The sequence below is a fragment of the Pituophis catenifer genome, unplaced genomic scaffold (genome assembly GCF_029215685.1).
Source record: "Pituophis catenifer annectens isolate HBS135680 unplaced genomic scaffold, rPitCat1.0.hap2 SCAF_1, whole genome shotgun sequence".
NCBI classification, from domain to species: Eukaryota; Metazoa; Chordata; class Lepidosauria; order Squamata; family Colubridae; genus Pituophis; species Pituophis catenifer.
The window spans coordinates 16,863,059-16,879,221 of NW_027256881.1; the positions used below are offsets into that span (position 1 = coordinate 16,863,059).

General features: G+C 43.1%; 1 protein-coding gene across 2 annotated transcripts in view; it reads right to left on the minus strand.

The window, feature by feature from the left end:
- Positions 1-909: 909 nt before the first annotated feature.
- Positions 910-16,163, minus strand: part of POR (cytochrome p450 oxidoreductase) — a 72,511-nt gene continuing 57,257 nt past the window's right edge. For both annotated transcript variants that reach the window (XM_070932103.1, XM_070932104.1), the window contains exons 9-16: positions 14,229-14,345; positions 13,138-13,256; positions 10,682-10,863; positions 8,780-8,929; positions 6,219-6,486; positions 3,970-4,115; positions 3,012-3,097; positions 910-2,119 (exon numbers count right to left, since the gene is read on the minus strand). In XM_070932103.1, the coding sequence (XP_070788204.1) occupies positions 1,975-2,119; positions 3,012-3,097; positions 3,970-4,115; positions 6,219-6,486; positions 8,780-8,929; positions 10,682-10,863; positions 13,138-13,256; positions 14,229-14,345 (1,213 nt within the window). In that variant the 3' untranslated portion in view covers positions 910-1,974. The remainder of the gene's footprint in view (positions 2,120-3,011; positions 3,098-3,969; positions 4,116-6,218; positions 6,487-8,779; positions 8,930-10,681; positions 10,864-13,137; positions 13,257-14,228; positions 14,346-16,163) is intronic.

Consider the following 16,163-nt stretch of genomic DNA (forward strand, 5'->3'; position numbering starts at 1 on the left):
ATGTCTTTTTTAACAGGAAGGCAACATGGCAAAGGCAGTCTACATGCAGATGTTCACCAGAATGGCAAAATATAATCTCCCAGTGGAGGGTGTTCATTTTTCCAAATATTAGACTGTTGTGACTAAGGCTAGAAGCACTACCTTCTAACCAGCAGATGCTGGCATTCTGGTGGAATATACCCTTTAAAAAGTCCCAGACAAACACTATTACAGTAATGGAACTTTTCAGATCCTTTCTTGAACTTTCATTTGAGTTAACTAGACAGTAAGCAAATTGCAAAAATAAATATACTACTGAGGAAAAAGGTACACATTGTCTCATGCGTGGCTCTAGAGCTGTGATGGCGAACCTATGGCACGCGTGCCCGAAGTGGCACGCAGAGCCATGTCGCCTGGTACGTGCGGCGTTGCCTGTTCCTCTTCCAGGTTTCTGGCGCGCATGCGACAATCAGCTGGCCTTTGTGTGTGCGTCAGTGCCAGAAATCAGACCTGGTCTTGTTTTCCACCATAAGCATGCACGCCAGCCAGCTGATCAGCACGTGCGCATGAGTAGCAGTAACTGGAAGACTTGCTTGCCTTAGATAGGATAAGTATCTTATCTGGCACGCACATGCCCCCTGGGCAGCTCCTCTTCCTGGTCATAGCCCTGACGAGCGTGTAGCCACACGTGAAGTGCTCCCTTTTCAGTGCTTGGTGCCACGCCCACGTGTGCTCTCTCCCTTTTTGGCACTCGGTGCCAAAAAGGTTCATCACTGCTCTAGAGGGTTAAATTATATCAAGGGACACATAAGCTTGGTTCCTATGAAGCAAAGCTTCCTCACCTTCTGTTTTAACATCATGGTTTCAGCTACAAAAACCTCCAGCCTCCCTTCCCCAGAAAAGTCCACAAAGAGGCAAAAGAGGCAGAACAAAAGAATCGGAGGTTATTTTATTTCAAGAACAAGTCTTAAAATTATGTACAATCGGTAAGACAGGCTGCTTGGCCAGTTTCCAAACACACGTTATTAGGCACCACACCGCAGCTTCAACAGGGTGAGTCAAGCGACGGGAGGCAAATTTGCATCCAGAAGAGCAGCACGGGACTGAAGGCATCAGAAATGGGATCAGCCTCAGTCTAGGTAGGATCTCGTCCAGTTAGGAACAAAGCAAGGGAGAAATAGAAGGGGTGGTTTGGAGAGAGCTCAGATTCATGTAAAATGAGTTTTCCCCCCAAGAGGGAAAGAACAAAGGAAGTGAAATATCACAAGCAGGTTCCTCTAAGGTCCATGCTGAGGCATAGCATCTAGTTCCACCATCACCCTCCAAGCATGCCTTCTAACACGCAGGAAGATAAGAGCTTCATTTTACTGGTTCTTCTTGTAAACCCACTGCTGCTATCCCTTGCCTTCCAAATGATTCCTTCTGCCTCCTCTTCAGACATTTCCCTGGTGCCCATCCCACGTGAATCCCAACAACCAGCTGCTGACCAAAATGAAAACCGTTGCCACTGTATTCTTCAGTGCAGCCCAAGAAGGACCCCAGCCTGTTGATAAGGCTAAAAAGAGACAGTGTTGAAGGACCAAGGTCATCTAAGCACCATATTTCCACCAGAGCACAAGATGCCTGTGAGAGGAGACAAGGAGGACGTTCCTTTTTTTCCAAAAAAGTGTTTGTTGGGTAAAGAAAGGGCGGGAAACCCACCCTCAGATATGTCCTGTAGCAGCTACCAATCAACCAAAGAAAGAAAGAGAGAGACAGGCATGCTGGTGTTTCTCCATTGCTCTGAGAATCTAGCTCAGTGCGATTAGATCTTGCCATAGAAAACCAAAGCCCACTAAATTCACCCTGCTGAACGGTCTAACAGGGAATGGGTAGGAGCTAGAGAAAGCCAAGGTATGCACAGATGCACAGTTCCCTGGAGGCAGAATGATGAGTCCTTGCCTTGCTCTTCACCAGCCACCTGCAGTCACCCCTCTTTTCTGCAGTAAGTGCCCCCTAACTCCAAACATCCAAGGAGTAGCGGCCCTTGGTCATCAGTTTCTTGACATAGTCCACAGCCTGCTGCTGGTTCATCTTGCCATATTCGGCTACAATCTCGTAAAAGGCATTCTGCACATCCCGGGCCATGTTGCGTGCATCACTGGAATGGAAGAAGAAGGGGGGAAAAAAGGAAGAGTAAAGTCAGACAGTGAAGAGCAGTGGCTAGAGCTCAAGGTAGAAAAAAATTCAACAAGCAAGCTTGGAGAAATGGCATGTTGCCAATTTCAGAGGACTCGGATTACAGATGGAAATTCTGCCTCTCGACATTGTGGAGGAAAACAGGCTCTTAAAGATGGGCAGTTACAAGATGAGGACAACAGTATTTTACAGATCTAAGTGACGAAAATACTCTAAATTGCCCAATTGCAGCGAGTCCCATTTCAGTCCCACTTATTTCCAGGCAGAGCTAGCAAATACTCCCAATTGAGCCCAAATTGTGCCATTTATCCTCTGACTGGGGCATGGAAATAGAATCCCTTCCACTGAGCCACTTTGATAGGATCTGTAGTCTCCATGGATAGATGCTAGGTCAACTGATGGGTTGGAATGGCACAAGAAAGCTTCTTAAGATGGCTGCCTCTTGAAACAGAATCAAGGATTCTCTTGATGAAGCTAAAAACTGAAGTTTGTGGGAAGACAGATGGGTGCCATATTGTTATGAGACTGACTGACATTCAGTCCATATATCCAGGGAAGCCATCCACTTCACTTCACTTGAATTATTTTGAATATTTTTTGTGCTTTCGGCAAATTCTTCAGCAAATTCTGCAAATTCATATTGATAATTTACATACTTTGCAAGCTACTTAACATTCCCTATTACCCTCAGATATCATTATTAATACCAAAATTTCCAGCTAGCATCGCATTGCTGTTTTCTTTCTAACTGTTTTGCCCCAGGGGCAAAATTACTAATTACTTGTTTTCAAGTCAATTCCTGACTGCTCACTGCTGCAAGATAACCTGTGAACAAAAAGCCTTGCCACTCTTACCCGCACACGTAGATGTGACCATTTCCTTCATTGATCAGCTTCCAGACGTGCTCCTTGTTCTTTTTGAGCAAGTGCTGCACATAAATCTGAAAGAGACAAAATTGGGTGTCAATGGGGTCTTTACAGCTGTGTATATTCTCTGATTGTGCCTCCTTCAGCATAAAAACTGGCATCTAGGTTTTTTTAAAAGGTAGATATCCATGTTTCCCCAAAAATAAGACCCTATCTTATAATTTTTTTGCCACCAAAAAAGGCACCAGGTCTTATTTTTTTGGGGGGGGGGAGTTGTCCACTGACTCACCTCACTTGCGTGCATCACCCCCGGCCTCTTTTTTGCACTCTTGGCTAGAGAGGCCTTCAGGAAAGGCCTCTGTAGCCGATAACAGAGCTCCAGATCAATCCGAAGCTCTGTTATCAGCTACAGAGGCCTTCAGGAAAGCCTTGATGCTAGAAGAAATGAGCCGAGGTGTGTGAGGCCTGGCTGCAACTGTCCAAAGGTAAATAGTAGGACAGCTCCACCACCCCCACCCCACCCTAGCTTAATTTTTACCTGTGCACCCTGGAGTGGGCAGGATCTTAATTAGGGCTTATTTTGGGAGTAGGGCTTGGGAGCCCATGTAAAAATCAAGCTAGGACTTACTTTCTGAGTAGGTCGTATTTTTGGGGAAACATGGTTTGAGGACTACAAAAGTGCTTTTGAAAAAAATAAAAAGTGCCTGGTCCAAAAATCAGGCGAAGCAGACTGATAGCAGGGATGGAGTTAAAAAAATGCCTTTACCAACATTTTCTAGAATTATGGAAAACACAGGCATTATTTGGTTCTTTTTTTTCCTCAAGAGAAGATTATCCAAGCACAAAACATACAAAGAGTCAATTTTTCAAGCAGACCCAGCCCAACAGGACAAGTGAATGCAAATGCCCACAGATGGTGGAATGTTTTAGAATGGAGCAGGCTTACCTTTTCTGGCTGGTCCCTTGAGAAAGCCACATTGAGTTGAGTAAGGGCTCCTTCTTTGACAAATTTGGCCAGTTCTTCCTTATAGATGTAATCTTCCTTCTCGTGCCGGCAGCCAAAATACAGCACAGTCTCCCCAACCTCCTTGCCTAAAACACAAGGACACATTCCTCAGTCCAGAGCTGCTGAGTGACCCTGTGTATCCTTGCAACAAATAGCAGCCTGAATGTGCTGCTTCAGATCTGATCTCTAGTTCAGACAATATCTAACTGTCAGGAAATTTCTCCTTAGTTCTAGGTTGCTTCTCTCTTTGTTCAGTTTCCATCCACTGCTTCTTGTCTTGCCTTCTGGTGCTTTGGAGAATAGCTGGACTCCCTCTTCTTTGTGGCAACTCCTGAGATATTGGAACATGCTAGCATGTCACCCCTAGTGCTTCTTTTCATTAAACTAGACATACCCAATTCCAGCACCGTCCTTTATGTGTTTTAGCCTCCAGCCCCCTAATCATCTTTGTTGCACTTAGACTTATAGACTGCTCCATAGTGCTTTAGAGCACTCTCTGAGCCTTTTACAATGCCAGCATATTGCCCCCAACACTCTGGGTCCTCATTTTACCAACCTTGGAAGAATGGAGCCCTATCAGGATCGAAGTCTGTGGACAGAGTTAGCCTGCAATATTGCATATTCTAACCACTGCACCACCAGGTCTCCTCACATGGCTCTGGGGATGCTCTAATAGTTGTAAGTGTGTAAGACTTTTTTCAGTGCTGTTGTACCTCTGAAGAGTTTCTAAACAAATGGTTGCAAGTCAAGGACTACCTGTATTTAGATGGAGAAGTTCACTTATTCAGGTTCCTGCTTAAACCAATACACTTAAATGTAAGCGTGCCAAAGCCGGGGCAATGCAGAAGACTTTTACTCCAATTTGGCTATGAGTGAAAAGATTATTTGGGGTTACATTGTCGGCACAGTTGGATTCTGTCCTTTGAAAAGTTATTTTTCTTCCTCATCAAGTGCTTTTCATGGATTGATTCTGAGTCAATCTATTAAAAGGAGAGTCAGCCAAACTATTCAAATCAGATGCCCTTGGTCACACTATCAGAGGTTGACAAAGGAACTACAGTTCTATTATGACCCATTGGCAACTGCAATATATTACACCATAATGTATGTTTTTGTTTACAAAAGAGATCAACATGAAATGGTTTGCAAAAAAAGTCATTCCCAGACAAATCAAAGATGGGATTTTATAAGCCGCCCAAAAGTCTGCTGGAGTGGGTGGCCATACCCAGATGACGATAACAATGATGATTTACAGCAATTATACAAAGGAGATGCCAGCAAGAATGGACTGAAGCTTTACCTAGCTGAGGATCCTAGTTCTCACCCAAACTGGTCAGCTATTTTAGGAAAGTCTTAAAGCAGTGATGGCGAACCTTTTCAGCACTGAGTGCACACTCGTTACCAGGTGCTCTGCCAAAAAGAGAGCACTCACATATGCTCATCAGGACTGCAACCAGGAAGAGAAGCTGTCCAGGGGGCATGTGCGCACTGGACAAGGTACTTTCAGTTTCCAGCGTGCGCATGTGCACTGGCTAGCAAGTCATCCGGTTACTGCCAAGCATGCGCACGCGCCTATCAGCTGGCTGGCGCACATGCCAGAAAACGGAATACCAGCTCTTCCAGTTTCCAGCACTGCCGCACACACAAAGGCCAGCTGATCATCGCCTGTGCATGCACGCCAAAAACCCAGGAAAGGAATGGGCAACGCCGCGTGTGCCAGGCGACATGGCTCCGCGTGCCACTTCAGCCACATGTGCCATAGGTTCGCCATCACAGCCTTAAAGCAAGACACAAAAGCCATTGGCCACATGCATTTAGGGCCAGAGTAATGAAGTGGTTAAGATATTTGATTCAATGCAAGGAGATTCTAATTCTAAGCCTCCACTCAACCAGATGCCTCACCGGGCATGGCTCTAAACCAGTTACTCTATCAGCCCAACCTGCTTCACAGGGTGGTTGTTTGGATGATAACGAGGCAAGATAACCCACATAAATTGTCTTTGAGCTCTCAGAGAAAAGGCAAGAAAGGAATGCAACAACTAAAATAAACGGCCTACTGCCTCTGCTGGCGGATGCTCTACTTCGCCCCCATGGCAAACCATCTGGGGATTTCCCTGGCTTGCTTTCCAAGCAATTTAACCCGGGGACCCCATTGTTGCTCAGAGGGCCAATCTGAGCTCAGCACTCACCTTGTTGTTTGAGCCAGCCCCTCTCCTGGATGAAACCGATGAAGGGAGCAATCCCTGTGCCTGGCCCAATCATGATGACAGGAGTGTTAGCTTTGAAGGGCAGCCGGAACTGGGATTTCCGGACATACAAGGGCACTGTGGATTTGTGCCCATTCTCATTGGGTTGCTTGTTCTTCAGCCAGTTAGTAGCCACTCCTTTGTTTACTCGGTCTGTTTTGGTAGTGTATTCCACGACAACAGCACAGATATGGATGGAATTTGGGTGTACCTGGAGAGGGGGTGAAATGCAAGAAAGAGCCATCAGGAGCTTTTAGGGACAACAGTGAAGTCTCTGATTGTATTTACATCACACACTTCACCTGGGGACAGGATTAATCTCTGTCTGCCCGGGGTTCAAACTGAATCATAAACAAACCAAACGAAGTGAGGGCATGGAACATGCTGAGCTATATATACCATCTAAACAAGGTTAAAAGAAATAACAGAGTTGGAAGGGACCTTGGAGGTTTTCTAGTCCAACCCCTTGCTCAAGCAGGAAATCCTATACCAGAATTCCCCAACCTTTCCAGTTTTGTGGACTGGGGGGGGGGGGGGGGAAGGAGGTATGGTTCTGTGTGCGCAACTCCATTTGCGCAAGCGACAGACATGTGCACCCACCGCTCGTGCAAATGGAGCACGCCCGCACACGCTCGCCCACTGCTTGCACAAGTGGGGATGCATGCACGCATTCACCCGCCACTTCCGCAGCCCGATTTTGAACAGCTCAAGGCCCGGTCGTGGGCTGTGGCCTGAGGGTCGGGGACCCCTGCCCTATACCATTTCAGACAAATGGTTGTCCAATCTCTTCTTTAAAAAGTTCAGACAAGAACCGTGACTTGGGTTTCCTTGGAGTGCAAAGAGGCAGAGAAGCCCAGAACTGGATTCCGACTTCAACACGGAAAGATACTGAGGTTCAAATACAAGCTTCTAGTGAAATATGACCATAAATATATGCTTAGTATTTAGGCAATGTCTCAATGGATTCTCAGACATTAAAAAAAGGAACAAATGAGGAAGATGGGCAGCCTTGTAGGCCATCCAGTCCAAGCCTTTGCATGATGCAGGAAATCCAAAATTACAACACATCCAGAGTGTTGTCCTGTCTCGTTTTGAAGGCCTCCCTCTAATAAGGTGGTACAGAGTCTTCAAATTTTCAAATTGATTGCTTGATTAGAAGCCATCAAGTTGGTATTAATACTTGGCAGCCACATAGATAGATTTTATCCATGATGATCTGTTTCCTAATTGATTCCAATTTTTGGATTGTTCTTACTGGAGACTGAATATTAAAGAAACCTCCTAATATTCAGCTGACATCAATCTTCCTATATACGAAGACCCCGAAAACTGTATTTTCCTTTCAACAGCAGACAACCTTTGGGTTCTGAAAAGCATACCCATGATCTTTTCTTCTCTCTCCATCTGCTCTCTATGCCCAGGACCATTTATTGCCTTTATTTGAACCCATTTTAGTTTGCCTCAATCTTTTTCTGTTGCTGGTCTAACTAGTATAAAACAAAACAAGAACATTGCTTCCTTTGGTGGAATTCATAGTCTAAAATGAGAAGAATCTTCTTTACTATTACTATTAATAATATTATTACTATAATTATTATAATTAGTAATATTACTATTACTATTAATCTTCTCATCATTCCTATCACCCATCTCCTCCCACTTATGACTGTATGACTGTAACTTGTAAGGTTGTATCCTTACAATTTATACTGATTGTTTCCTAGTATGATTTGATTGCTTATTTGTACCCTATGACTATCATTAAGTGTTGTACCTTATGATTCTTGACGAATGTATCTTTTCTTTTATGTTCACTGAGAGCATATGCACCAAAAACAAATTCCTTGTGTGTCCAATAAAGCTATTCTATTCTATTCTATTCTATTCTATTCTATTCTATTCTATTCTATTCTATTCTATTCTATTCTATTCTATTCTATTCTATTTCTATTCTAGAGTAGAGTATTCTACTCTACTCTACTCTACTCTACTCTACTCTACTCTACTCTACTCTACTCTACTCTACTCTACTCTATTCACATTAGAGATTTGCTGAAAAAGATAACAAGGAAGCAGGGGCATCAGCATTTTCCGTGCCTTATTCCATCTTCCCTTGCAATTAGTGGAATCATTCATTTCACCCCTTCTTTCACAAATCATTTCTTTCTAATAAAGCATTTGTAAGAGCTGTAACCCAACTCCTAACATCTTTATAAACTTCTCATCCATGGCTGTTCAGGCTGTGAGGTTGCAGCAGGGAGATTCACTGTTGTCCGAAGTGAGAGGAAGGAAGGCTCACACAAAATATCAACCGTCATCGCAGCTAGCGTAGGAAAAGTGAAAGATCATTTGCGACTAAGGCAAAAATGCAAAGACTGGGGGGACCTGGGTGGGTAGAAGAACTAAAGTACACAAATTGTAATAAAAAAAAGGTAACAGAAAAAAAAATACATTGGACTGTCAAAGAGGAGAGCTCCTGGCATGCCTTGCCAGTCGGTGCTCACCTTGGATGTAGAAGCGATGGAGTAATAGCGAGCTTGAAGACGGGGAAGCAGTTCACAAAGGTGGTCAATCGGGGGCCGCAGAGAAGGTGTGTCCTGCAGGATAGCCAGGATATTCCTCCGGGACTCAACAACCCAGCTGAGATACAAAGTCTAGGTTAAGCAAACATTTATGTTAGGGGAGAAAACAATCAATGTGGATTTATTTTCAAAAAAGGTTTGTTCTAGACCAGGGGTGTCAAACTCGATTCCATTGAAGGTCGCATCAAGGTTGTGTTTGACCCGGGGGGGGGGGGGGGCGCGCTGAGGGGTGTGGCTAGCCTGACATCACTCGTGTCAGGGGCACCTATGGTGGCCCAGGCAGAGCTAGGGGGATCCATTTTCTCCAGCAGAGGAAATCTAGACCAGGGAGAGCGCCAAACCCTTGTCCTCCAGAACAGGAGTCTCCAACCTTGGCAACTTTAAGACTTGTGGACTTCCAACTCCCAGAATTCCTCAGCCAGCAAAGCTGGAGACCTCTGCTCCAGAGGAGCCTTGCCATCTGCTGGTGGCCGAGTGCTAAGGTAAGGCAGGACTTCCCTCCCTTCCTTTTCTTCTTTTTCCTTCCCTCTTCATTCTCCTTTCTTCTTCCTTCCCCTCTTTCCTTCCTTTTCTTTCCTTGTTGTCTTCTCATCTCTCCTTCTTTTAATTTGTCTTTCATCTTTCCCTTTTTCCTTTCCTGTCCCTTCTTGGATGCTCAAATGCAAAACATTTATCCTTTGTGTTTTGTTTTGCTTTTAGTTTGTTTGCTAGCCCTCTGCCAGCAAAAGCAGGGGGGGGCTTGAGCACGACCCTCCCAAGCTCCATTTTCGCTGGCAGAGGCACCGCGGGCCAGTCATTCGCCGTTTCCATGGCTGCCCCGCAGGCCAGATCCAAGCACCCCGCAGGCCAGATGAGTTTGACAGCCCTGTTCTAGACAAATCAAACCTTGGGCTTAAGATCTTTCCTTACTTGATATACTGAAGAGGGGCTTTGGGCTGTAACTTCGATCCACCCTGGTTTGCATGGCATAATGGTTACATCCAGTTCCATAATGGAAGTTATTCCCCAATAACTAAGTTAACTGAGTAAGAAAGACTGCAAGGCTGCCTTAGCAAAGACAACTGGCTATTTCCTATCCTAACAAACCTGATATGTAAGCACCACCATGGGGAAATTCCTGGTCCTGTTTTTTAACTTTTGTGTTGCCATTCAGGATGGGATTTTCCATGGGCTAAGACCGCAATCCTAACAACCCAGACACTGTCCATCCTTATTCCATTTCTTCCTTATCAGAAGAACAGACTGGGAAAAGCTATGCGAGATATGGATCATACATGTCTATCTTCCTGTTTTAGCATTTCACAGCTGAAACAGATTCTGTACTATTTTGCTTGTCTGATTCAAAGGAAATTGGAAATCCTCTATGACTATCCACTCCAACAAGTTCTCCTTCCAAGGATCAATGATACTGTATTTCCCCAAACTAAGACCTAACCGGAAAATAAGCTATAGCATGATTTTTCAGAATGTTTGTAATAGCATCTACCCCCCCCCAAAATAAGCCCCAGTTAAGTTCATCAGCCAGACGGACGCATTTAGTACCATATTTCTCTGATAATAAGACCCACCTGGAAAATAAGCCCTAATGTGTCTTTTGGAGCAAAAATAAATATAAGATCCTAGTCTTATTTTTGGGGAAATACAGTAGGATTTTCAGAGCTGGGCGGCAAAAAAATACAGAGGACCACCAGACGGCAGTATAGTGCATTTTTGCCTTTATCTTTGCCACCACCTACTGGTGGCCTGATTGCTGCAATACAAATTTGGTGGCACTAACCACAAATGTAACATTAAGGGGAGCGGCAAACGTAGATCCGTACCCACCTTGCCTTCAGCAGAGGAGGAAGCCATCTTGCGCAATTGCTCCTGCTCACTGGCATTTGTGGCATATTGTGCCAACTCATAGAGAACATTTGTGCGTGGTGGATTAGTGATATCCAAATAGTAGGTCAGGGCTGTGCGGTATGAAGTTGGGCAAGGGAATGGGTGCTTCTTGTTGGATTCCTCTGCAAAGAGGAGGAGAGAGAAAGACTTCAGAAATTCAAATACAGTGGTACCTTGGTACTGAACTGCTTTGAAACTCATTAAATTTGGTACTCAACAATTCTGATGTGATAATTTTGTCCCGGTAAATACTGTTTGGTACAGAACACACAAGCTAAACTTATTGGTGTCAGCTGCCTGGTGACTCACTAAATTATTCCTTATGGGGGAAAGGTGTTTGGTATTCATCATTTTTAGTACTCATTGACCTCCTGGAGCCAATTAATGATGAGTACCAAGGTACTACTCTATAAGCCTCCAAATCCTGCATAAAGAGCCCAAGCAACAATCCTGAACTTCATGAAGGATTGTAACTGCCTAGCTGAGACCAAAGGATAAAATCAACCACAGTTTTCAATGACTAACAAACTGAGCTTCCACCACAGTGATGCAAAGACAAAATATCAGCTTTCTAACTGGGATCCAAAGTCATATTCTAACCTTCCCCAACCTAGCACAGCTCCAGCTAAGAACTGTAGGAGTTGAATGTCTCTGGAGATTCTCAGTCATCCAGGTCATGGTTGTCCCAAAGGTGCTTTTTCAAGAGGCAATTGGACTTTCTGGGTTTTTTTCTTTGAAGACGCTTCTCATCCAAGAAGCTTCTTCAGCTCTGCTTGGTTGATGGGGAATGGAAGGATTTGAAAGTGGAGTTAAAGAGGCCATCTATGTCAAAATTGAACAGCCCTCTCTCAACAGAGGGGGAGGGATATGACATCATCTATCTCCAATCTACAACACAGCCCTTTCAACAGTTCCAAGAGGGCTCCACACCCATTTGCACCACTCAGGTGATCCTGATGACACAGATAAACCTCCAGGTGACCTTAACGACCCACTAAAAGAATGCACATGACCAGCTGTCTGCAAGGACTATAAATCCTTCCATTCCCCACCATCCAGTCAGAGCTGAAGAAGCTTCTTGGATGAGAAGTGAAACGTCTTCAAAGAAAAACCAGAAAGTCCAGTTGCCTCTTGAAAAAGCACCTTTGGGATACAGGAGCTGAAGTTCATATATCTGGATGGCATTCATACAGGGAAGGTAATTTTCCCAATTCTTAACTCTGCTGTTAAGGGGACAATTTTGCTGCACCAACATTGTTCTACTGCTTTGGTAGTTATGGAGACCAAAACCATGTGTCCCAGTGGACAATGCAGGCTGGACAGCTGGATAAAAACAGGACAAAATGATTTCATTAAAGTATCCAATTTCCAAAGCGTTCGTGTGAGATAAGGTCACCTTGCGAGGGGAAAGAAAGCTCTCGTGTGAAAAGAGACCAGCACACTTGAAATCTGAGAAATAATTGCAAAGGAGCACACAATGCAAGAGAACAAACAGTTCACTTAGCTGAAATATGAAACAAAGAAGGAGCCCTCATTCAGTCTTTTTACCACCTCCCTCTCCATCCACATTGTAACAAAGACATAAAAGCAATAGCTCTGTTTAGAGCTTTAGGTGGCGGCAATGCTAAACGCTGCCAACTGCTGAGCCCAGAATCTATTGGGAGATTCAGCTGGAAGATTCATTCAATATCTCCCAAAATGCAAGTGGAGCATGTCTGCCCCCATCAACTAATACACATTCTCAACAGGCCTAGCAAGTTTGGCAGGTCTCCCCGCTTCAAATGTTGGTAGTCTCAGGTTTATAAAGAGGTCCAAAGAAGATCACAGAGTATCTTAATTGAGCAACCCGATTGGGCAATTGGATGTAAACGCCCCTGAAATCAGGTGTGGAAACTAGTTCTGCCAGAAGTGAATTCCAGCTTCAATTAGTTGCCATGGCAGAGACTGGAAATTATGCCAGCATGACATTTTTTGCTGCAGCAACTGTCAAACAAACTGTCAAAGAATGAGAATTGTCCATGCAAAGCAAAGTACACCCTTAGCTATGTGCATCTCTGCAGGGGGCCCTTTTGATAAAATGGTGAGAAACATGCTGTTCCTAATAACTGTAAGGCAGTATTTCTCAACGCTGGCCACTGGAAGATTGCAGACTTGCATTGCTGGCTGGGAAATTCTGGGAGTTGAAGTCCACACAACTTCAAGGGGCCGAGGTTGAGAAACACTGCCTTACAGTTATTAGGAACAGCATGTTCCATCAGCCACAGATTGTACAGTAAAGAAGAATGGGAATGGTGGATCAAGGAATCTGATTAAACAGGGAGAAACATTTTGCACCATCCATTTTCAAAACGAAAAAGCACATAACTTATGCAAAGAAGGCATGTTTATATACTCACCATCTAAATTATTTAAGGAGATCACTGTATCCAAATCAGCACCAAGTATTTCACCAAGTTGATTCACCAGTGAAGTATCATTGGCTGGGTACACAGCAATATGGTCTCCAGACTCATACCTGGGAAAGAAATCAAAAGGTTGCGTTTGTAAATCATGTAAGGTATGGTTTAACTATGGTCTGTTAAATAAACCACTGTTCTCTGGGTCTATACAACATGCTAAGCCAAAACAAAAGCACATTATCATTTAATGAACCATAGTCACATAGTTTAGTCTGACCCATGTCACTGAAGTACATCTCTGGATTCACAGTCCTTGTTAAGGGTCCCCACTAACCCTAGGAATTCCTCATCAACACTATTAATCCAATACTCTTAAAGTTAGGAGTATTAGCCTTTCATCTCTATTACACTGGAATCATACTTTTTAAAGCAGGAGGCAAATCCTTTGACATGGATTTAAGGCTGAATTCACACAATGTGTTTCAGCTGGTTACTGAATTTATCCATAAAAGATAGTCCTCACTTAATGACCATAACTGGAGCTAGCAACTCCTTTGCCAAGTGACATGGCAACTTGCAATTTTACTGCCAGTTTCTCCATCAACTGCTTGTTGGAAGTTGGCTGTGAAGCACACAAATATTGATGATGATGGTGGGACACTGCAAAGGTCACAAATGCCTGTCAGTTGCGAAATGTTGCCCAAATGTTGATCACGTGATCACAGAAGCACTACAAAAGTCATAAATGGAAGGACTGATTGTTAAGTTACTTTTTCAGTGCTATTGTAACTTTGAATGGTTGCTGAACAGAGCAGTCATTACTACCTGTACTCAGAGTTTGTGCAATACAATGAACTATTAATTAATAAATTGTGTTATTTAATACAACTTGCTAATCCACACACAGAGAAGTAATTTAGGTTATTCATAAACAAGTTTAGCATGTTGTATAAACACAACCTCTAACTTTTTAAACTGGTTAACTGTGTTTTGTCACCGCAGCCATCAAGCATGTGTTTAAAGCAAGCCTCTTCATTCCAGTGCCCTGCAGCTTTGCTGATTCCGGAATCTTCAAAATTCCCATTTACCTGATTTTGGACCCAGTGATGTCCAGTTCATGATGCATTAGGTGCCTCTCTCCACCTTGGTTGAGTTTCCGGTTCAAAGTAACTGGGGCCAAATAGGGATTCTTGGCATCAAATGGTCTAGAAGAAATCCCAGGAGACATATCTGGTTAATGACTTGAATGGTTTATAGCACTGCAATTGGATCTTCTGAGCACATACTCAAGGAGGTCCTTAACAAGATAGGGCCCGCAAAGCAATTGTTTGCAATGGCATCCATGCTACAGAGCCCTCTACACACACACACACAAACACAGTAGGCCAGGCACCCTCTCTAGTGGATTTTTTTTTTTTTTTAAATTTGATTTATATGCCGCCCTTCTCCGGAGACTCAGGGCGGCTTACAATGCGTTAAGCAATAGCCTTCATTCTTTTGTATATTTTATACAAAGTCAGCTTATTGCCCCCACAACTGGGTCCTCATTTCACCTACCTTAGAAAGGATGGAAGGCTGAGTCAACCTTGAGCCTTGGAGAGATTCAAACCAGCAGAAATTGCAGGCAGCTGTGTTAATAACAGGGTGCACTAAACCACTGTACTATCAAGGCTCTTGATTTCCAAAAAGCAATTCATGCAATACCTTTTGATATCATCTTTTTTTCTATTTTGTAAATCACCAGGAGCTGCTTAAGCAAATATACCAAGTTTGCTTCCCCATAGCTCTACATGGCATCAACCGTTCTTCAGAATTTTAAAAGATGAAACCAATAGCTGAAATATCACGAGATCCAGGTGTCTTCATGAATATTCATTTGCTTTTGAAGTTACAAATGAAAAAAAAAAATTGCTGAAGCTTCCTACCCGCCCATTATATTCACTGCTCTGGTGGCACATCTGATGAGGAAATCACTAATTAAAGTAGGAACGACATGGGACTCCTACAGGCTGGCCACAGTTAGCTATCTTCCAGGCAGCTCTTTCCCAGGGTGGCTCTCCCTCATTCTTTCTTAAAGGAAAACTTCCGAAAAACTGTGAACGTCTCGTGGTCCTACATTTTTCACCTGCCCTTGTTACAGGAAGCAGTTCTCAAAGACTGTATGGCTGCCACCCAACAGCTGTGCCCACTAAGACTGGGTGCAATTTCTTAATACGTCTCTGATGTACAACTGTTCACAAATGGACATTCCGTATTTCTGTTAGGACTTTTACTGAAAATTTATAATAAAGAGAACGTATAATTATTCATGTATTAACTGCAGCTAGAATATATTAAGATAGAGATATAAATAAGATGAAAATTGTTAGTATATGTATGAAGAGAATAATGATATTTGATGTCAATATGGTATCATTACTAAAAGATACTAAGAAGAAAATGGGGAGTTTTACAGTATTTAAATGTTTGATATTTTTAATATATTATATTATTAATGTGAATGTGAAAGATGTGATAAATGAGAAACGATGTAAACAAAGATGCTTGTACCCAGACGACATACTGCATAAGGAAAGATGGAATGTTTTATCTTTGTTTTTTAAAAAATAAAAAAATAACTTTTTAAAAAAACAAAAACAAATGGTCATTCTTATTCACAACTGGATGAGGCCTTCCTGCTGCTAAGAACTCTCCTTAAATTATTACCGTACATCCCTTTTCACAGGGATCTCTTTAAATGGGATTTTAAAGAAAAGGGATTGCTTCTTGAATTTTATTGTTTCTATTGTCTGTGTGCCCTGCTGATTTCATATATCACTCTTTGTCCCTTTAGGAGTAAAAAGAGGAAGTAATAATAATAATTAAGTAGAAGATGGAGAAGGAGCAGCAGTAGAAGACCTAATAACAGTAATAAAAGGAGGAGGAGGAAGAAATAGTAATAGTAATAGTTTTAAAAGGAAGCAGGAAGAGGAGAAGGAAGTACAACAGAAAGAAAAAACCTATTACTGCTACCACTTATTACT